This window comes from Tachypleus tridentatus, chromosome 2, assembly GCF_004210375.1.
Source record: "Tachypleus tridentatus isolate NWPU-2018 chromosome 2, ASM421037v1, whole genome shotgun sequence".
Taxonomy (NCBI): Eukaryota; Metazoa; Arthropoda; class Merostomata; order Xiphosura; family Limulidae; genus Tachypleus; species Tachypleus tridentatus.
This window is the reverse complement of record NC_134826.1, coordinates 139,974,427-139,997,533: the sequence shown is the minus strand read 5'-3', so window position 1 is coordinate 139,997,533 and position 23,107 is coordinate 139,974,427. Positions and strand designations below refer to the sequence as shown.

Here is a 23,107-nt window from a genome sequence, read left to right as displayed (position 1 = left end):
AACTTTTACACACTACAAACTGTAGTTATCAAGGTATGTAACTATATATAATAATAGAATCATTAAACACTAGATAAATAACTTTTACACACTACAAACTGTAGTTATCAAGGTATGTAACTATATATAATAATAGAATCATTAAACACTAGATAAATAACTTTTACACACTACAAACTGTAGTTATCAAGGTATGTAACTATATATAATAATAGAATCATTAAACACTAGATAAATAACTTTCACACACTACAAACTGTAGTTATCAAGGTATGTAACTATATATAATAATAGAATCATTAAACACTAGATAAATAACTTTTACACACTACAAACTGTAGTTATCAAGGTATGTAACTATATATAATAATAGAATCATTAAACACTAGATAAATAACTTTTACACATTACAAACTGTAGTTATCAAGGTATGTAACTATATATAATAATAGAATCATTAAACACTAGATAAATAACTTTTACACACTACAAACTGTAGTTATCAAGGTATGTAACTATATATAATAATAGAATCATTAAACACTAGATAAATAACTTTCACACACTACAAACTGTAGTTATCAAGGTATGTAACTATATATAATAATAGAATCATTAAACACTAGATAAATAACTTTTACACACTACAAACTGTAGTTATCAAGGTATGTAACTATATATAATAATAGAATCATTAAACACTAGATAAATAACTTTTACACACTACAAACTGTAGTTATCAAGGTATGTAACTATATATAATAATAGAATCATTAAACACTAGATAAATAACTTTCACACACTACAAACTGTAGTTATCAAGGTATGTAACTATATATAATAATAGAATCATTAAACACTAGATAAATAACTTTGCCCCTGGGGAAACACACAGGTTACAAACTGTAGTTATCAAGTGTTGGTATGTGAAAATGATATATATAATAATAGAATCATTAAACACTAGGGTACAAGTGACCTCCATAATAACAATGCTGTGAGTGTTTGGATATTTGATTGCATACTACAGCCGGAAACTCTATAATGAGTTACCTTCGGCCTTGCCCATCAATTAAACACGTATTAGCCTAAATAACGTGTGTATAGCAGCAATGTTCACCAGTTAGTTGCAGTCACTAGCTTTGATTACACGTGAAATACGTGTGTTAAGTCAATACACGCAACGACGCGTGTGTGTGTTTTCTTGTAAGAAAACCGCATTAGGCTATCTTCTGTATCTACTGAGGGGAGTCGAACCGCTGATTTTAGCATTGTAAATCCGTAGATTTACTGCTGTACTAGCGGGGGACATTGTTATAATTATATATGATTCGGGGAAAATTGTATTCTATTAAATTCAAAAAAGTATTAAAAACAATACTTCGATTGTGCCTTTCATTATTTTTGGTTTTGGTTTCTGTTTCTAAGGTTACTTAGGTTGCTGTAGTTAATATGCTCGTTTCTAAAATACAGTTGCATTTACAGTGTTATGTTTTTTTGAAGTGTAAGACTAGAGGGAAGGCAGCTAGTCATCACCACCCACCGCCAACTCTTGGGCTACTCTTTTACCAATGATAAGTGGGATTGACCGTCACATTATAACGCCCCCACGGCTGGGAGGGCGAGCATGTTTAGCGCGACGCGGGCACAGTGTTATGTAGCATGGGAAAAAAAATCCACCACGCTGTTACTAATAAGAAAATAAACACAAAGTATGAATAATAGAAATGATAAATTTGTCTTTTAAACAACATCTGTTTGTTAACTCCAAATATATTAATTCTAATATATTTAAATCCTCTGTATATGTAAATATACACACTCAAAATACATGGTACAGATAGAATTTTATGTTGTGGTTAAAGAATAGAATTGTTTTTAACAGCTTGTTAAATTTTGTCTAAGTAAGAGGTACCCTTATCGTTGAACCTGTGTAAAAGACAATACTTTTTAACCCTTAAAACAATGCTTGATAATACACATCGTCTTAAACACAGATTTAAAGATGGAGTTCCAATAAGAACTGCGATGTTCCTTTCAAGTTTATTTTTTGTTTTTGAGTAAATACGTTAACATTAAAGCACCTACTAACGTTATTTAATAACGTTATTTGTTTTGATATTTCACAACTAAAAGTTATTTGTATCACATATTAGTTACAATTATTATGACATTTTTATTTGAAATGTATCAATCCGTGATACTAAAACATTTCTAATATTATATTAAAAAAGTTTATGTAACGTACACTTATTTTCTAAACATGTATTAATAGCGGATTACTATATCTTAAGATGTAGTTGTTTTTTTTTAGTAATAGAAAAGAAGTTCAATGCGGATGAATACTTTGTAAAGTTATTATACATTCGTAACTTACGTTAGGCTACACTGAGCTGTCTGTAGCGTTCGAAGAACACAAAAAAACACAACAATTGTGGTTGTACTGATCACCCCAGAGCGTAGGTTAGTAGAGTTAAAAATAACTTCTTTACAAAAGTAACATTCTAGACTTGCTTGTCAATAGACGTCGTCCTACGCACTGAACGTTAAAGAAAAACACTGAATTGGCTCAAAAAATCCACAGCCGTTTCACACGCCAGTAAATGCGGTATTGTTCCGTGTAAAGTTTGTCAGATTGATTGTTAAAAACGTAGCTACATAATGGGCTATCTGTGCTTCGCTCACTGCATGTATCGAAAACCGATTTTTGGTTTTATAAGCCCTAGATTTGCCGCCTAGCGATTGGAGACGAGTCTCCCTAAATAAAGAAATAATAAGCATTGCGCGTACGTATTAGTTAAAGCCTAATTGTTTAACAATGTCTAAATATATATTTAGTTCGTAAATTAATTGACTGTATTGAAAGGACAAGTTAATGAAATAGACAACTGGCTGACGAACATTAAACCATATTTGCAACTTGAGAAGAACTCACGGAACTCGACAGATTAGATAATCACCTAGTTACGAGAACTTGAATAACAACCCTTCAATTACAGGTTTAAATATGAAGTTCCAGTTGCGTATTTTAAACCATACAAATTAGTCACCTATCAATGCTCGATTTTGTTTGTACACTCATGTAGAAGTTAAAAACGGTTAACCCTAAATGAAGTAAGGCATTTTTTACTTTGAAACATCTACTTGCCGTGTTTGTTGCTACGTCATCATCTGACGTACATTATAGTATAACAATTGTTGAATTATTACGAACAAGACGACATGTAACGTGCGGCTATGGCGGTATAACCGACATCGCTTTCTAGGTTTTCCTCTTGTATATGTATCTTAGGTAAATAATCTTGTACGTCATTACTCCATATACCAAATTACTACTTTACCATTAGGAGTAACTATACACTTTCGTAAAACTAGGCCCAGCATGGTCAGGTGGTTAGGACGCTTGACTCGTAATTTGAGCGCCATGGGTTCGACTTCCCGTCACGCCAAACATGTTCGCCCTTTCAACCATGGGGGCATTATAATGTGACGTTCAGTTCCACTATTCGTTGGTAAAAGAGCAACCCAAGAGTTGGCGGTGAATGGTGATTACTGGAGGCCTTCTCTCTAGCCTTACACTGCTAAATTAGGGACGACTAGTGCAGATAGCCCTCGTGTAGCTTTGCGCGAAATTCAAAGCAAAGCATAAATTTGCCTGTATTTCGAACCTCGGGTGTACTATTCTTAAATCAATGTGAATCGATAACGAATAAAGAAACCACTGCAGACAAGTTCACATACATAAGGAGATCAGAAAGTTGTTTTCATTATTTTGTACACACCTTATCCAAGTATTTGAAAACTGAGAAAATGTGGGGTTTCATCAGGTATCGAGGTCACAGTAATGTTCACGTGCTTTCGTTTTCAATCTTAAATTTTTAATTTTTATCCTAATAAACCCACCACCCTGTGGTTAAGTGATAAATCCAAAGACTTTTGTCATTAAAAATTTGGTTTCGACACCCGCAGTTAGCAAATTTTACTTTTGAACGACAATCATCTTTTATCTGCTTGTCTTAAAGTGCTCCTAGGCACTCTAGGAACCTCATTACAGGGACAGAAGTCGTGTACGGCAGTTTCTTCACTCCTAATCGTACTTATGGAAGACTTATTCACACCATTTCCCTTATCTCTATTTGTAACTTATCAGTGATCTGAATGTTCTCAGCTAATGTCGTACATTTGCAGCCTTTCTTTGCCTCCCCAACACTAGGAGGAGCTTTACGTTTCAGTATCATACTCCTATCTAACGGCAATTATGAAAAAAACGGCAAAAGTAAATTGAAATTGACTCCACGTCCCTCAACTTAGTCCGATCACGTGTTGAGGATGAAGTGAAATTGTAATTGTTTGTTTTGATCCTTACACTATCCTTTACTGCGCATGTCACAAGGTTTTTTGCTTTATATTCAAAATTTTATTAGCCTATTTTGTACGAAATATTAATTAACATAGCAAATATCTTAACCAACAATCCAAATTTTATCAGTACATAAGTGTTAAGTTATTAATTATATAAGGCAATATTTTTAACAAGTCCTGAATTTCTCCTAGTTTTACACACGTGATACAGTATCTTCTCTGCTGTATACCTCCCCCTCCAGTAATAATGAAATGAAGCGTAAATTACTCACTATAAAATTGTCATTGCTCAGACAAACTATAATTTTCATAGTCTTCAATTGTGTTTGGTTACAGAACTATTAAATAGAAAATCAGACTCCTACCACATCCACCTGTCATATTCTCTCTTATAGGTTTGTTAATTGTTCTGTCTTATGTTTAGTTATACATTACCTACAGCCATTAGAAAGTCAACGTTCTCATCTGTCAAACGTCGTATTGTATAACATTGTATTCTGAATAGTTAGACGTGAGTTTTAGTTTTAATACACGGTCTGTTCATGTGGGAATGGTAATCGCTGGCTTGGATGAATTTTCAACCCAGCGTAAAGGCAAAAAACAGCTTACACGACAATTGACGCTTCTTTTAGGCTTAACAAAAGCTAACAGTTCTTTAGGCTTAGGTACTAGCAGAGTTTTTTTTTCTTTCTCTCACAAAGTTAGTTTTTCTCCCACAGAAAAGCAGGAACAATGTGCCCTTATGACACACGAGCTTAATATTAATCGTAAAAAATTCGTGTTTTTTTTGCCTCGTTAAATTTTCGCAGTTATCAAGGAGGCATTAGATGACTGATCTGTCTGCAAACGCTAAGTGGCTACAGAGTAAGTTGTGCTTTTACATCTTACAACATTACAGTTTGAGCTTTGAGTTGAGAAGGGATTCGTCGCAAAGGGAATTTTGAGTGCTCAAACCAACCAGGAATAATCTTTACGTGGATTAGGATTAGTTTCGTACTTCAAGAAGTTCCTAATGAGATTGTTGCAAATTCGTTAATGAAATATTGTAAAGTCTGTTAAGTTATTAGTGAAATCTATCGAGACCCTAAAGTTCGTACCGGAGTTCGAAGAAGTAAAGTGGCCGTGTTTAGACCTATCCTTAATTTGGTACAAGTAGGATAATTCTGGACAATCTTTAATTACCCTGGGAGAGTCAAACAGTGAACGAGCAGTCGAAAGGAGGGGCAGTTTGCCGCAGGATGTACAAGGTTCTGTGTAATGGAAATGACGAATTCGGTCATACTTCGCGAAGTTGCCTTCAGTGTTGTAAGAAGTGAGAAGAGGCTGTCACCTTCCGTACCTGTAACGTTAACACTTTGGAATCTGTTGTAGAATCCAGGGAGAGTCTATAGAGGATGAAATGGAAACTGGAGTTCAAAACCTAGTTAATGAAGTGGTAGAACAGGAGAATAAACTGGTAGAACAAGGAGACTAAATCTGAGATCAACCAAGACGAGACCCAACAAAGTGTCGGGGTGACTGAAAAGGAAATTAATTAGGTCCCGGTGGAGGTGGACAACACAACGACAAAGAACAATAACATTTATGAAGTTTTACAGGAGGACACACAACTGTCGGAACTATCGAGTGATGAAAACCAGGATGACACAACCCAAAGGACAAAATCACCTGGAAGCAGAACTAAACAGAAGAAAACGTCAGCGTGTTATTTCTTTCTTCGTAGGGTTACCACTTAATGAAGTTGATTTACCAAATCACACTAGTAACTCTTTCCCATCATGGCTTTAATATTAATAACATTCAATATGCAAAAAAAAAATATTTAAAGTAACTAAACAAAAAATATGTAGACATAGATATGTTGAAAATAAATAAATCTGACATATTATTATTATTACAGGAATGTCTTTTTTTTTCTAATCTAGAACATATCAAACAGTTTAATAATAAATTAACCTTAGATGTTTTTGTAGTTTAAGATAACCGAGGTAATCAGGTGTAGAAATGATTTTAAACAGTAAATTAGAAGCCACGATGTTATTAGCTAGCTATAACACGCAAGAGAGAATTTATTATGCTAAGTTGAAATCTGAAAACGTAAGGATAATAAATTCACACGTTGGAGTTATTTAAACAGATCAAACGTCTTTCATATATATATGTTCTGCTCTCATGAAATAATTTTATCAGGTGATTTTAATTGTGTAGAAAATCCATATTTAGATAAAATTAATGTAAATACAAATACAACAGATGTATCAATTAGCAAAGCATCACTTAAACCTATTAAACAGTAGACATCTGGAGACACGTAGAACTAGTTAGTTACATAAAATTAATGTAAATACAAATAAAACAGATGTATCAATTAGCAAAGCATTACTTAAACCTATTAAACAGTAGACATCTGGAGACACGTAGAACTAGTTAGTTACATAAAATTAATGTAAATACAAATAAAACAGATGTATCAATTAGCAAAGCATTACTTAAACCTATTAAACAGTAGACATCTGGAGACACGTAGAACTAGTTAGTTACATAAAATTAATGTAAATACAAATAAAACAGATGTATCAATTAGCAAGGCATTACTTAAACCTATTAAACAGTAGACATCTGGAGACACGTAGAACTAGCAACACCAGCAATAATCTTTGGGAGCCGTGATGGAGTGTGTACTAGATCAGATAGCATTTATGTTTATCATTATATTTTAGGTGTTAATATAGGCATTTCTATAGGTGTTAATCTTGTAGGATCTGGTGGTTGTGTAATTATTTCTTTAGGTGTTAACCTGCTTGTGTACTTGTTTCTATAGGTGTCAAACTGGTAGGATGTGGTGGTTGTGTACTTGTTTCTATAGGTGTTAAACTGGTAGGATGTGATGGTTGTGTACTTGTTTCTATAGGTGTCAAACTGGTAGGATGTGATGGTTGTGTACTTGTTTCTATAGGTGTCAAACTGGAAGGATGTGGTGGGTGTGTACTTGTTTCTATAGGTGTCAAACTGGTAGGATGTGGTGGTTGTGTACTTGTTTCTATAGGTGTCAAACTGGTAGGATGTGATGGTTGTGTACTTGTTTCTATAGGTGTCAAACTGGTAGGATGTGGTGGTTGTGTACTTGTTTCTATAGGTGTCAAACTGGTAGGATGTGGTGGTTGTGTACTTGTTTCTATAGGTGTCAAACTGGTAGGATGTGGTGGTTGTGTACTTGTTTCTATAGGTGTCAAACTGGTAGGATGTGATGGTTGTGTACTTGTTTCTATAGGTGTCAAACTGGTAGGATGTGGTGGTTGTGTACTTGTTTCTATAGGTGTCAAACTGGTAGGATGTGATGGTTGTATACTTGTTTATATAGGTGTCAAACTGGTAGGATGTGATGGTTGTGTACTTGTTTCTATAGGTGTTAACCTGTTAGGATCTGATGGTTGATGATACTTATTTTTATAGGTGTTAACCTGATTGGATGTGATGGTTGTATACGTGTTTTTATAGGTGGTAACCTGGTAGAATCTGATGGTTGAAATTTGAACGTTTAAATAACTTTGTGTCCTACTTACAAGGTTAAAACTACTGTAACCAAGTGTTTTATGTTAATCACTGAAATACAAGTTTAAAAGTCGAATATTTTATTTTTGTACGCATTTGTGAATCAATAAACACACGTCAGATACCTGATGGCGTCTCAATAAAGACACTATCTAACAACGCTAGGTGATGATTTACAATATATCCACAACAAGATATTAGTTTGACAATACTGTTATTTGTTTCAACCCATCGTAGTCTAATATTAAACATATCTTATATCACTGGTACACCATCACCATCACTTAGAGTGTATTAGAAGTAAAGGATAAGTCCACTTACCGCCAACGGGAGCATCCTTTCTGGTAGCCTCGCTGTTATCGCTTACGTCTCTCGGGTTGCCAGACATTTTGCTGTTCTGTAGGTTAATACTGGAATCTCGTTCTTCGTCACGCGTATTCAGCTTGGATTCTAAATGGAAGGATTCTAAGGTAAGTATAGTTAGGCCTATTTTATTCGCTTAGTGTAATTCGTAAACGCGTAAATAAAAATCATAAATACGAGATGGTTTTCAGTTGATCACGGGCGCTACAACGAGCGGAGCTCTCCAACGTATTGATTGGCTCCACAGCAACCGTTCGAAACCCGCTCGTTGGCGAAATGAAGGGGGGATCTATCTGTCTTAGGACTTCGATCTCTCTCTTATCTAACAGATACACGTATCAGTGTTAAATAAGAAAGTTCATCTGAAGACCTGTCGGATAGGTAAACTATAAGAAAATGCATTATAATTTCAGCAAACTTAAAAATGCATACGTTACATCATCTGTTATGGTGTTTCAACTTAGTATTAACTTAAGTAACCAAATTACCACAGAAGATCCCACCTCCCCTGCTGTGGATCAGCGGCAAGATTGAAAGCTCGTTACAGTAAAAACCAGATTTTAACACCGGAGTTTAAACCGGACTTTAACACCGGAGTTTAAACCGGATTTTGGTGGGTACAAAAGAAAATCCAATCATGTAGATTTGAGCTTTCAAAATTATAATTAGAAAAACGTAATTCTCGAAGCCAAAAATATATTAACGTGATACAATGACTTCCAAGGCATTTGCGAGAAGAAGGTGGTCTTTCATATGACAGTTTCTCAAGAAGTTGTATGGTTGGTTGTTACTTATACTACGCAAGTAACGTCTACATCAGGACCACAATACACCGACAGTAATACAGATTGAGTATTATACATCCATTTACTATAAAAACAACGTCTTGTTCAACATTACGACTTAATCATTATTTTATTTGAATTGTTTTATCACCTTAATTATTTCTTTGCAAAAACAACAGCACGTGCTGTTCCACAACACAAACTCAGTCGTCCAATAAACTTCTCGTTTCATTTCACATTATATTTTATAGCTCTATTTAACAAAACGTACAGCGTACATATATTCGGCCCTACATGGCTACGTGGTTTGGGCGCTCGACTCGTAATCTGAGGGTTGCGGGTTCGAATCCTCGTCACACCAAACATGCTCGCAATTTCAGCCATGGGGGCGTTCTAATGTGCAGACTAATCCCACTGTTCGTTGGTAAAAGAGTAGTCTAAGAGTCAGCGGTGTGTGGTGATGACTAGCCGCCTTCCTTCTAGTTTTACACTACTAAATCAAGGACGGCTAGCGCAGATAGCCCTCGTGTAGCTTTGCGCAAAATTAAGAAACAAACAACGCGAATTCTCATAACTTACTGATGTTTTTCCAGCTTATCAGATAAAGTGTAAGTATATCACAAATAAAAAAGATGGCTCCAAATTTCTGTTTTTGATATCCATTAAAACTTTTCACGTGATTTGTCAAGTCAGTGATTCATGTTAACCCTTAAGTCCGTGATTCATGTTAACCCTTGTCACGTTTTCTTTTCAACTCAATGCCTCCTCTCTTGCTGAGATTTCTTCTCCTTGTTTTCTTTTTAACTGTTACTCTGTTTTCTTCTGGTCATTAGCTGTCTTTTAACTTTAATTGCCTTTCCTTATGAAGCCAATGCTTTTTCGTTTTTTAACTCTTGTCTTGTTATTTTCAAATCTGCGTTTTTAACCCTTTCTGTATTTTCTTATAGTTAAATATAAAAGTATTTGGTACAAAATCTTGAATAATTTATGTACAAGTTGTATATATATATGAGTTTTGTTTGTTTTTTGAATTTCGCGCAAAGATACACGAGGGTTATCTGCGGTACAGAATCTACAGCAGGCTACCGTCACCAGGCGTACAGAATCTCAGCAGGCTACCGTTCCTAATTTAGCAGTGTAAGACTAGAGGGAAAGCAGCTAGTCATCACCACCCATCGCCGACTCTTGGGCTACTCTTTTACCAACGAATAGTGGGATTGACCGTCACATTATAACACCCCCCAAGGCTGAAAGGGGTCGAGCATATTTTGGTGCGACGGGGATTCGAACACTCGAACCTCAGACTATGAGTTGAGCGCCGGGTCACAAAAGGTAAATGATCAGATGTAGGGGTTCTGCCCCACAATGTGTCACATCTTTACCACTTTTGCTGTATGCGGTCAGATGTAGAAATGTTGTTGCTCCAAAAATAGCCTACTAACTAAATAAAGTGTGTGCATTTTCTTTTAGCAAAGCCACCTCGGGCTGCCTGCTGAGTCCACCGAGATAAAACAATAATAAGAAAGAAAGAAATTGAGAACACCAAATCAATGGAGGGGGGGGGGGGTGAGGAACTCTCCTCACTGTTAATATTGCAGATCCAAGGTCGGCGATGCAATCCATTTTGTAGCTCTCTTAAATAATTAATATTAATATTAAATGTTGTGTGCTGTATTATTTAGGTGCATGCTCATGTTATTTTTTTTCTTTATTTCGTTTCTATATAATTTATGAGAACAAATTATTCATCACATGTCAACTATATTCAGCACAGCTAGCTGTTTATTAGTTTTCTTTTCGTCGGACAGATGTGGTAGTAAGCGATGTTTCACAAGCCCATCTCTTAGTTCGTTTCATCCGATTATTTATGGTTTCTCCTTTTTGTGAAGTAATAAATGCAACTTGTTTATTAATTTAACAAGTGATATACGCAGTATCTGGGACAAACTGGGACAAACTTCTCGTCTCCTATATATTCGCACGAATCTCCATAAATCTCGAAGTAATAAAAGAATAAAGTTAGTTCGGTCGAAGTAGAACATTTCAGAGTTCACCCCTTGCTTCAGTAGTGATTAGAATTCCAGGAAGAAACAGAATACGAAGGAATATATATTTTTTTTACATTCTTCAATATAAAACTTTATATCCTTGTGGTTTGTATCCTGAGATAAATTTAAGTAATAACAATTGTATTGGTCATTTGTTTAGGTAGCATTAAGAACAAACTTAAGTGAAGAAAAAATATATAAAAAGGTAAAATTAGAAAAAAAAATCGATTCATTTCATTTCTTTTTGTAAGGTTTTGGTTTTGTTTGCTTTTGAATTTCGCGCAAAGCTACACGAGGGCTATCTGCGCTCGCCATCCCTAATTTAGCAGTGTAAGACTAGAGGGAAGGCATCTAGTCATCACTACCCACCGCCAACTCTCGGGCTACTCTTTTATCAACGAATAGTGGAATGGACCGTCACATTATAACGCCCCACGGCTGAAAGGGCGAGCATGTTTGGTGTGATTGTGGATTTGAGCCCACGACCCTCAGATTATGAGTCGAGAGTCTTAGCCACATGGTCATGCCGGACTGCTTTTTGTAAGGACAAAGATAGTAAGTTTTATATTCTTGCTAATACGTGTAGTTATTTCTACAATAATATAAACTTCAAAGTGAAAAGCATCAGTGAAAACGGTGATGACGTTTAATTTCCGAGATTACAAAGTTTAGGCTTAAGGAAAATAATTAAAATAACATAATTAAATAATTACCAATACCAAAATCATGATATATGGTCATTAATTTTAAACATGAGATTGTTATTTATTTGCAAATTTCTTAAACTTAGTTTGATTCTACAATATGCAACATTTTCCCTTTAAAGTATTTAAAAACCTGTTATTTTTAAGTGAGAAATTTCAATAGGACCACTGATGCACAAGTATAAATATTTTTTTAAATGAATTAGATATAGATAATATGGATAAATCACAATATGGTTGTTACTTACATTCTTTGGCAGATTCTTTTCTAACACATGTTATTACTGAAAATTTTGATATAATATAAGATAATTATTCAAGGTAATTTATGGGGAAAATGTTAAATACAGAATGAATACAAAAAGTTAAAAGTAACTGGCATTTCAAATTCCATAAAGAAAAACCAGTAATAAAATCTTAATCAAATTAACATATATGATTATATGTTAAAATTAAATTATTCTATACGCTATCCTCCAAATTGATTTTCAGGATGAAGATATTATATTATTGATAGAATTAAATATGAGTTAGCTTTTATTACTTTAAATGAATATCTAATTTATTTTTTACAATTTAAAGATAGAGTTCATGAAATACAAGAAAAATAGATTATTGTTTTTATCGATAAATCTAACTGTAATTTGGGTTTTATCTGTAAATAATTTTATGCACACATTTTAAATAATGAAATAAATATTACACAACCTTTCACATTCTATAATAACTCTGAAGAAGATATTATTAACAATTTGTTGAAATTATAAACATTGTGGTGTTAAAACAAATCCGTATTCAGAAATATCGTATCTATACGTAATACCTAAACTACATTTCTAGTTCAATGAATACTATAGCGAAATAACCTGCAGTTTTATTAAATAAATCACAGAATTAGTTATTTGTTAAATTACAACAAAATATAAATAACAAACGTGTTTTATGGATAATTATAAATAATGAACCTGTCTTAAAAATTCTAGAAAATTAAAAACCAACAACATAATTTCACTATGTCATTGACAACTATATATGCTTAAAGGTTTGATAATGGCAATACATTGGTTAATAATTCAATTGATAGATGTGTACAAAAAATAGAAGAACAATCTTTACTGTAAATAATATTTAAAAAATATTCAGTTTTTGTGCATGTTTTCATTGGCATATAGTTATGTTGATAATTTTATTAATATAAATAATCTGGGAATAGATAATTATATAAGTAACATTTATTCTACAGTCGTGCAGATCACGAATATCTCTATTCCAAATATTGAATCACATTATTCAGATTTAATTATAGTAATATTAATATGTATGGTACAAAAATCATTTAACATTCCAGATGTTTCAACTTCCATCTCCAAATAATAATGTATCAGCAAATGCTGGACAAAGTATTATAATCCACAAGTCCTTAGTTGTTATAAAATTTATATCAATGTACACTTTTCGATATCTAATATCAATATATTTGTACATAAACGGATTTTTCTTAAGACTTTAATAAAACAGCTGCTGCACTCAATCTATCATTTTATTATACTTACAACTAGCTGAGGTAAAGCCTTATTTGACCAACTAATTGTCATTACCAAGTGCTCCACAGCTTATAAGACTTCCAGTATTATTAAAACGTGTTGCCGAGGTGGAGAACTGAGAACTTTTTAGCAAACCAAAGTGTTCATCTTTAAAATGAATTTTAAAATGGCTTTAGTACGACAGAAAATAATTTTGAAAGTACTTGGGAACACGCTGTTGCTAAGCACGATGGTGTTTGATATGTAAGGATAGGCCAAGAAAATAATGACCGCTATATTCAATTAATTATTCATTGGTGCTTACAAATATAAATATAACTGAATTAATATTGTTATATCGCCTTCCTATATGAGACCTGTTACTGTGTGTATCTGTTAAGATAGATTAATTTAGTGGTAGTTATATCACGTGGCATTTACATGGAATATTTTTCTTAAGTTGTTTAGGCACTACCAAAGGAATACCTTAAAGGTTTCCAGTTGCAATTGCTTCTATTTATACTAGTGTCTTACAAGACAACAAATTTAAACTAAAGAACACAGCACGATTGAATACTGATCTCATCCATGTTCTGTGTGTTTATCTTCAACATAGTTTTGATCTTCATTTATTTCTTACTAGCTTTCTCAATGTGTACTTTCTAGCAAGGTGATTTAGAGCTATGGAATGTACGTCGTCAAAATAATAGAAAATGCTTTATTTTCTATCTTTTCTTTCTTTTTTTACCGCGGAACAAGATGTAAAGTCTGATTTGTCCATCTCATTATACAGTTCATGAATTGTTTGTAGTCATGGTGAACACCGTATTAAACATTTTCGTTGATGGTATTCGTTCACTGCCTCCAAAACAAAACACAATTTTTAACTCTTTGCCACAACGGTATCTTGATGTGCAAAGAAACCTTTCATATGTTTATCAGTTTCAATAATTTAACATGTTAATAAGCAAGCTGCTCCCAATCGATTCTGGTGAGGGTCTTATTCAGTAGCCATACGTTCTAGGGCTTATATTTGTTTTACGCTTTTATTTTATCGTAAAACAACACAATAAGCCATCTGCGTTCTGTCCACCACATGGAGTCAAGCCTCGGATTTTAACGTTGTTTGTCCGTAAACTTACCATTGACCCACTATATGGCTCCGGGCTTCTCAGAAACACGTGTTTCTCTCTACCTAAATTCTACGTATTAGCGTTTCTATTTTTCAAAATAAGAGATATTAAAGTAAAACTTGACGGATTAAAATAAATCAACTTATTGCTAACTTCAAACGTTAAGACTTCAAACTTCATGATAAAAGGCAGTATTTGTGTCTGGGGTAAAGTTTCTTTGGTTATTTATCGTCTTCCTTTATTTTTAACTACTGACCAGAAGTAAAGCAGCCAGTGGGCAGCATAATAATCACCACCATCCACGTCAAGAGACTGACTGATACTCTTATAACGGTAAATACAACACTGATTCGAACCTCTCGTCCCGACATCTAGAACTTTATTACAGGTTGATTAAATAGAAAAACTGTGTTCAAAGAAGTCGCCTTAAGCACAAAACTAGGAATATATTCGAAGCATGTCTTATGCAAACCCAGACCAACTGCTTGGATTAGAAATTATTGTATTAGAAGACATATAAAGCTTTTAATTTGTCTTATTTTCCTTCAAACCAGGAATCAATAGATTTGGATAACATGCTGAGAGTTGTGTTTTTGCTTGAAGTTAAGCAGAGCTACATAATGAGCTATCTGTGTTATGTCCACCACGGGTATCGAAACTGTATTTATTGCGTTTTAAGTCCACAGACATATCGCTTTTCACTGGGGAGCATACATTAAGGCCTAACCCACTTCATTATTTTTAAGATAGTAGCTGTAGATAACAACCATTGTAATACTAAAATGATAACACAGGCCAGTGATAGTTTTATTGTCTTGAAATATTTAAGTTTCCTATAGTAATTCCTGTAAGCTGAATCCGAAAATGATGTCCGTTTTTCTCTATCACTTACAGATCCTTTTACAAAACGTCATATGTGCTTTTATATAAGTGAGTCATTTTCATTGAAATCGGGTCACATTTTGTTGTGTTTAAAATGTTGACAACCACCGGCTATAGATTTTTCTTGGCCAATCATGACGTCAAAGTCTTATCAGTAGTTCTAAAACTTAAATATAACAATAGAAAAATGTTCATTATGGTAAACGAAATAATGTAGAAGTTGTTGTTGTTCTTTCTGATTTTTAACTTTTATCACGAAACAGTAACAAACCAGTATTATTTTCGAAGTCTGCCTAGCTGAATTATAGAAACTCCGTTATTAAAAATAATTCAGCTTTTATTAAATTTATATTATATTTATATTAAATATTGAATATATTTATATTCAATTTATATTTATAAATCACAGCCTTTATAATTTCTAAACTTAAATAAGAAATTACGTACAGAAAGTTTTAAACAAATGCATATATGTATATATATAAATGTGTGTGTGTGTGATGCACAGAAGTTATGGTTTTTTTTTTGTTTTGATTTGTTTTGAATTTCGCGCGAAGCTATACGAGGGCTATCTGCGCTAGCCGTCCCTAATTTAGCAGTGTAAGATTAGAGGGAAGGCGACTGGTCATCACCACCCAACGCCAACACTTAAGCTACTCTTTTACCAACGAAAAGTGAGATTGACTGTCACATTATAACGCCTCTACGGCTGAAAGGGCGAGCAAGTTTGTGTGACGGGGATTTGAACCGTGACCCATGGATAACGAGTTGAGTGCCTTAACCACGTGGCCATGCTAGGCCACAACAAAAAACGAACGCAGAAATGCTTTGCTTTACATTTAGTTTTAATACTGATACAAGCGCATCGGAAATATATACATATAAAAGGAAGACATTAAAATTCATTACAATAATGGCTTCCACTGCAAGCTCGACCTGATGCACCTAGAGACTGACTCTATGTAATTTACGTTCCCAACGACTTCCTAGAATTTTTCGATCAGTTGTTTCATTTTATGTTAAGCACAAATTTACACAATGGGCTATTTGCGCTCTGCCAACCACAGATATCGAAAACCGATTTAAGTCCATAGACATACCGCTGTGCCAATAGAGTGGGTGGGGTGTTTGAATATTAAAATCCATAAATAATAATTCCATACCATTCATTAACCCTTGTCTTCTATAGGTTCATCCGTTTCTAAGGCTTACCTTTAAGTTCCTTCTTTATTTCTTACATTTTGAAATACTTCAATATTTGGTTTATATATTTAGCATAATAAACATCAGTTTGAAAGACTTGAATATTTGGTTTACGTATCCAATATAATGAACATCGGTTTGAAAGACTTGAATATTTGGGTTTACATATCCAATATAATGAACATCGGTTTGAAAGACTTGAATATTTGGGTTTACATATCCAATATAATGAGCATCAGTTTGAAAGACTTGAATATTTGGGTTTACGTATCCAATATAATGAACATCGGTTTGAAAGACTTGAGTATTTGGGTTTACATATCTAATAATATGAGCATCAGTTTGAAAGACTTGAGTATTTGGGTTTACGTATCCAATATAATGAACATCAGTTTGAAAGACTTGAATATTTGGTTTACATATCCAATATAATGAGAATCAGTTTGAAAGACTTGATAATTTGGGTTTACATATCCAATATAATGAGAATCAGTTTGAAAGACTTAAATACTTTGTTTTACATATTCAATATAATGAGCATCAGTTTGAAAGACTTGAGCATTTGGGTTTACATATCCAATATAATCAGCATCGGTTTGAAAGACTTGAATATTTGGGTTTACGTATCCAATATAATAAACATCGGTTTGAAAGACTTGAATATTTGGGTTTACGTATCCAATATAATGAGCATTAGTTTGAAAGACTTGAGTATTTGGGTTTAAGTATCCAATATAATGAGCATCAGTTTGAAAGACTTGAGTATTTGGGTTTACATATCCAACTCTGGTTGGTGTAATGAGCATAAATCACATATCATATAGATTTTACGTATTTTACAGATCATGTGTTTTACTCCCTATCTAGTTTATGTACAATTTGTAAAATGTAGTAAAACTGTGTTTGAAAGAGAGTTCTTTTTTTAAACCTTAAGCGATAAACTTTAATAAAAAATGCACTCGTGTACGTCACTGGTAAATATTACTATGTCTTCATTGTCTTTGCACTCTTAAGAATCACCCAAAGTTCTGTTATTCCTTCCTGAAAATGCTCTAATCTTTCTTATAACTTACAAGATTTTACCGTCTGTTTCAGTTGATAATTTATCTATACAGCAATAACAACAACAGGTAATAAAAAAAACTTTACAGTTTAACAGTTTAACATGTTTTGTGGTAAATTACTTCAGATGTCAGTCTACGGCTATACTGTAGAAGTCATCGGCCACAAGACCTTGTTAGAGATTATTATATTAAGTTTTGCTAAAAGAGTGAACAAGTATTAATAGTACAAGAAAATAGTAACAGCGCATGAAGCAAACATTAGTTTTATATATGTTAAGTATTTCTCCTTTAACACTACTTTTATTATTTGTAATGGTTAGAATATTTAATACATATATTGTTTTCCTTGTAGTTATTGTATAATATTTTAAGGGTTACTATATAGATTTAAGACTAACCTGTATCTTTTAAATTGGTCGAACCCCGTGACGAATGTTACGGATTATGGCCGAAAATATAGCTAACCCAGATAATGCCCACCTACTAAGACAACGTATTCTAATCAGTACAAATAATAATGTAAGTTATATTAAATCAATCGTATTTATTACTGGATTAACTTTAAATCCTGTTCTATGCTTGTTCAGAAGTTAAACTTCCATTCGTTTTGTTTCTAGGATCTAGTTTTCGGACTTTCTATTGAATTATATATATTTTGAAAGGATCTCTCGGATTACATACGGGAAGTATGTTACAAAAACGGCCGTTTGGAGTATTTTGTCTGTTTGTTTTTTGAATTTCGCGCAAAGCTACTCAAGGGCTATCTGTGCTAACCGTCCCTAATTTAGCAGTGTAAGACTAGAGGGAAGGCAGCTAGTCATCACCACCCACCGCCAACTGTTGGGCTACTCTTTTACCAACGAATAGTGGGATTGATCGTCACATTATAACGCTCTCACGACTGAAAGGGCGAGCATGTTTGGTGTAACGAGGATTCGTTTGGAGTATAAACGTCAAGAATTCATAGTGTCTGCAGAACTGCTGTTGGAGGAAGTGTGATCTATTTCAGCCATAAGCACTGGCAGCACAAATTACAAAAATTCCTTACTATTTTAAGCTGAATTTTAGCTATTTGTTCGTTTATAGACATCTATGACATAAGAAACTAAAAACATCTAGCAAAGATACCAAACTAATGCCCTGGATACTTAAAGTATCAAATTAAAACGTTTATTTGCCTGAGTATATTCGAATATTTATATCACTAAAATTCATTATCTCAGCAACCAGTATTTCAAATTCTAGCTACAGCCCTTAATAAATACAGGGTGATTGTGTAGAAAACTCTGTATTTAAAGTTAAATATCTTTTCAAAAATGTATCCTGTAAAGAACTACACTTCATCAGAGCCATGCTGAAAATCTCTGTTTAAGAAGGTTTAGACATGGTGTACCAAAAATCGTCACATGAAGTGTTCAGCGTGCCTTCAGATACATCCAATCAACAGATCACGTGTATCCCTAAGTGAAACTATATTTCAAGTATCATCTGTTCTGGACAGCTTTCAAAGCTCTTCGCAAATTCGTTCTTAATGGCTGTTTTCAACTCCTTCAGATTTTGTTGTTTTTTTTAGTATAAAACCCACAGCCAAAACATTGATTACAAAAACATAAAAAAATATATTAAACGTTCTGACAATTACTGTTTAAAAAGCATGAATATCATTAAATATAGAATATTGGTTTGTTTTGAATTTAGCACAAAAACACACGAGGGTTATCTGCGCTAACCGTCTCTAATTTAGCAGTGTAAGACTAGAGGGAAGACAGCTAGTCATCACTACCCACCACAAACTCTTGGGTTACTCTTTTACCAACGAATAGTGGGATTGACCGTCACATTATAACGCCCCCACGGCTGAAAGGGAGAGCATGTTTGATGTGGCGGAGATTCGAACCCGCGACCTTCAGATTACGAGTCGAGTGCCTTAACTGCCTGGCCATGCCGGGCCCTATAGAATATTATTTGAACAGAGAATATATAAAAACTAATTTTTATTTCTTGTGCTATCGCCCATTTCCCTTTTGCCCCATTTTCTCGTCATGGCAAAAGTTTACCAAATCAAATGTTTCAACTTACACAATATGCAGGCTCTGAGATCGGTTACCATGGAAACGAATTCTCTCTTGATTGCATAATTTGATGTTCATAAATTCAGGGACTTGTGAATGTGTTTCTTGTAACTTTAGAAGGAACAATGTTTTTTCCGTTGTTCAATTTAGTTTATAGTAAAAAAAACATAACATCTTTTTACAGTAGGCTTTACAATGAATGAAAAAAAAAAGTTTCAAATGGCGATTTGTTGTCGTACAATGCCTGTAGGTGGCGTCCATTTTTCTTTGAAATTGTTTTCTGACCAAAACAAAACTGTCATTATTGTAACAACACAGTTGAACAACAGTTTCCTAATCGCGTGTAATGTCACGTATTTTATTCACACCACGAATGTGGTATTGCTGAAAGAGAAAGGAAACAGAGAAGTTAAAATCAAAGCTAGATTTCTAAAAACATATTTATACATGCAGTTTATCAGTTTGGTTACATGCTGTATCATATTGGAGGGACAGCATGGCCATGTGGTTAAGGCACTCAACTTGTAAGCTGAGGATCGCAGGACGAATCCCCGTCACATCAAACATGCTCGCCCTTTCAGCTGTTGGGGAGTTATAATGTGATGGTCAATCCCACTGTTTGTTGTCAAAAGAGTAGCCCAAGAGTTAGCGGTGGGTGGTAATGACTAGCTGCTTTCCCTCTAGTCTTACACTGCTAAATTAGGGACGGCTAGCGCAAATAGCCCTCGTGTAGCTTTGCGCGAAATTCAAAACAAACAAACAAACAAACAAACCATAATGGAACTTTCCTCGATAACATTTACGAATCTCTGTTGCATCTAACGAAATTCGGTTCCCCCAGGGCAAGTTATTTGAAAATATATAATCATTTTAAGTGTGGGGTTTCCTCACAAATCATCACATGCACATTCGAGATAGAGAAAATTCTTATGCAATAAAGTTTGTGCAGCACGATCGAAATAATGTAAATCGTTTGTCACGCAATTTCGGGAGAATATAGATCGTTTTTCCATACATTGTGGTTCTGCGGTAAGTCTGCAAGCTTTCAATGGTAAAAATTGCGTTTCGATACTCATTGATTTGTACAGCACGGATAGCCCATTGTGTAGCTTTGAGATTAATAACATCAACTAGTCTATCATATCATATAATGCCAACATTGTTACAGAATTCAAGTTTTATTTGTGACAAATAAAAATGAAACCTAACACTAGCACTTTCTTCTTTAACAGTTGGTGTAATTTTGCAGGTTACAGATTCTAATAAATGTTCAAGTTTATGTTTGAACCAAATTACCTCCTGCCAAGCAAAAATTGGATGTACGGCTACTTAACGTGTGCGTTTTTTATACATTTCCATAAACCAAATTAATTTTAAAACATCAAATATACATGAAAGATATATGTTTCCAAGATATAACAGTTAAAATATAAACATATTTTGTACTCAAAATATGTACTTCCACAATATAAAACATAAAAAGTCACAAGGTTAATCTAGGCCTTTTGTTTGTTTGGAATAAAAGACAAAGCTACACAATGGATTATCTGTGCTCTGTCCACTACGGGTATCGAAACTCGATTTGTAATAATGGGAGTCCGCAGACATACGGCTGTGCCATTAAGGTGGCTAATCTACGCCTAATTCTAAGTTGGACGATATGTAATTCCATAGTATAAAACACAATTATAATGTTTATCTAAGCCTAATTCTTAGTTGGACGATATGTAATTCTACAGTATAAAACACAATTATAATGTTAATCTAAGCCTAATTCTTAGTTGGATGATACGTAATTTCACAATATAAGACACAAAAATTATAAAGTTAATCTAAGCCTAATTCTTAAGAGTCCGCAGACATACAGCTGTGTCATTAGGAGACTAATCTAGGCCTAATTCTTAGTTGGCCGATTTTTTTATCGTGAGCAGATAGCCCTCGAGTAGTTTTGTGCGAAATTCAAACAAACAAACAAACAATCCTTTCTTCACATTTATAGAAATGTAGGTTCTGTCAACAGTAGTAACTTTTATTATTTCTTTTCTTCACGATTTCGATTACTCGGTTTTACAAACGGGTATGGTTCACTCGGTTTTACAAATTGGTATAACTCTTTGTGTACTCACACATTTTTACTTTTTCCTGAACAGCTAGACTTCCTTTCGTGAAGACTTTCACTGTTGCGACGTTGTAGTGAAAATAAAATTATTTACTCCATTTCCTTGTTACCTCGGTCATTAATGCAAACCCAGTTATGGCAAGACTTTTATTTATTAGATGAGCTGCCTCAACTTACACAACTACACAGACTCTTAGATGTGTTACCATGGAAACGAAACCTTTGTTGGTCGTAGAGGCTGACGGTTATTTATCGGTGGATGCGGGAATGGGATTCTTGTTCAGTTTAGAAGTCACGCAATTTTATGTCGTGGAATTTGGTTTATAGTCCAAATACTTCACGTTTTGTTGTACGTTTGACTTTTAATGAAAATACTTTGCTGTTCGTTTGTGTTTTCTTTCACACATTTCAATATTGTTTTAGAATTCTGTGACGTATAATACCTTAGTCTAGTTATAATAATAGCACACACAGAAAGCAGAATGTTTGTGCTCTTACACAAAGTTGGTTTACTTTTTTAGCTACTTCCAGAAATAGATGGCGCAGTGAAAGTATAAAAATATTATTAAATCATTAATTGCCACATTGTTCTTGTATAATTTAAATTATTTTTAGAATCAGCGAATTATCTTGGGAAAGCTGGTCCAGTAATTTAAAGTAATCTTAAAACTTAGAAATGTGTGATATAGCTGAGTTTTAATAACATTTAGAATATTTGTTGCTTTTATGTAAACTAGAGAGGAACATAAATATTTCACTACTCTGTCTTTGACGTAAAGAAACATAACTCTTTCGCTATTTATTCTTTGACATACAAGAATATAAAGCTTTTGCTAATTTGTTTTTCACTTACACAGATGCCACCCGGTGGCAAACGGGTGTATCTATCGGCTCGTACTCCTAGAAATCGGCTATCGATAACCGTGATGGACAGAGCACAGATAGCCCTTTGTCTAGCTTTGCGCGTTATAACAAACAAAGATACATACCTAAAGACTTACATAACGATTTTATTAATGAATGTTTGACGTACATAAACGTTACCTTTCGTAATTCTGTAACTGATGTAAATAGAAATAGTTTACACTGACTGTAGAATATATTAATTTGTATCTTAAAAAATCCAAAAGGTAATTTCTACATAAAACGTTTTACGTGGTTAATGCTAATTATGAAATACAGAATAGGTCCCCTTTACCACGTGACACGTAGCTTGTTTGACACGTGTTTGTGTGTTCGATTCCACTCGGCTCACTCAGTAGATGGTCCGAGTGGAATCGAACCCCTGATTTTAGCA

General features: G+C 33.9%; 1 protein-coding gene across 4 annotated transcripts in view; it reads right to left on the bottom strand.

The window, feature by feature from the left end:
* Nucleotides 1–8,358, bottom strand: part of LOC143245244 (band 7 protein AGAP004871-like) — a 555,064-nt gene extending 546,706 nt beyond the window's left edge. For 3 of the 4 annotated variants that reach the window (XM_076491375.1, XM_076491376.1, XM_076491379.1), the window contains exon 1: nt 8,236–8,358. In XM_076491375.1, coding sequence (XP_076347490.1) covers nt 8,236–8,302 — 67 coding nt within the window. In that variant the 5' untranslated portion in view covers nt 8,303–8,358. The remainder of the gene's footprint in view (nt 1–8,235) is intronic. The other variant, XM_076491377.1, reaches the window with a different exon arrangement.
* Between the last annotated feature and the right edge of the window lie 14,749 nt (nt 8,359–23,107).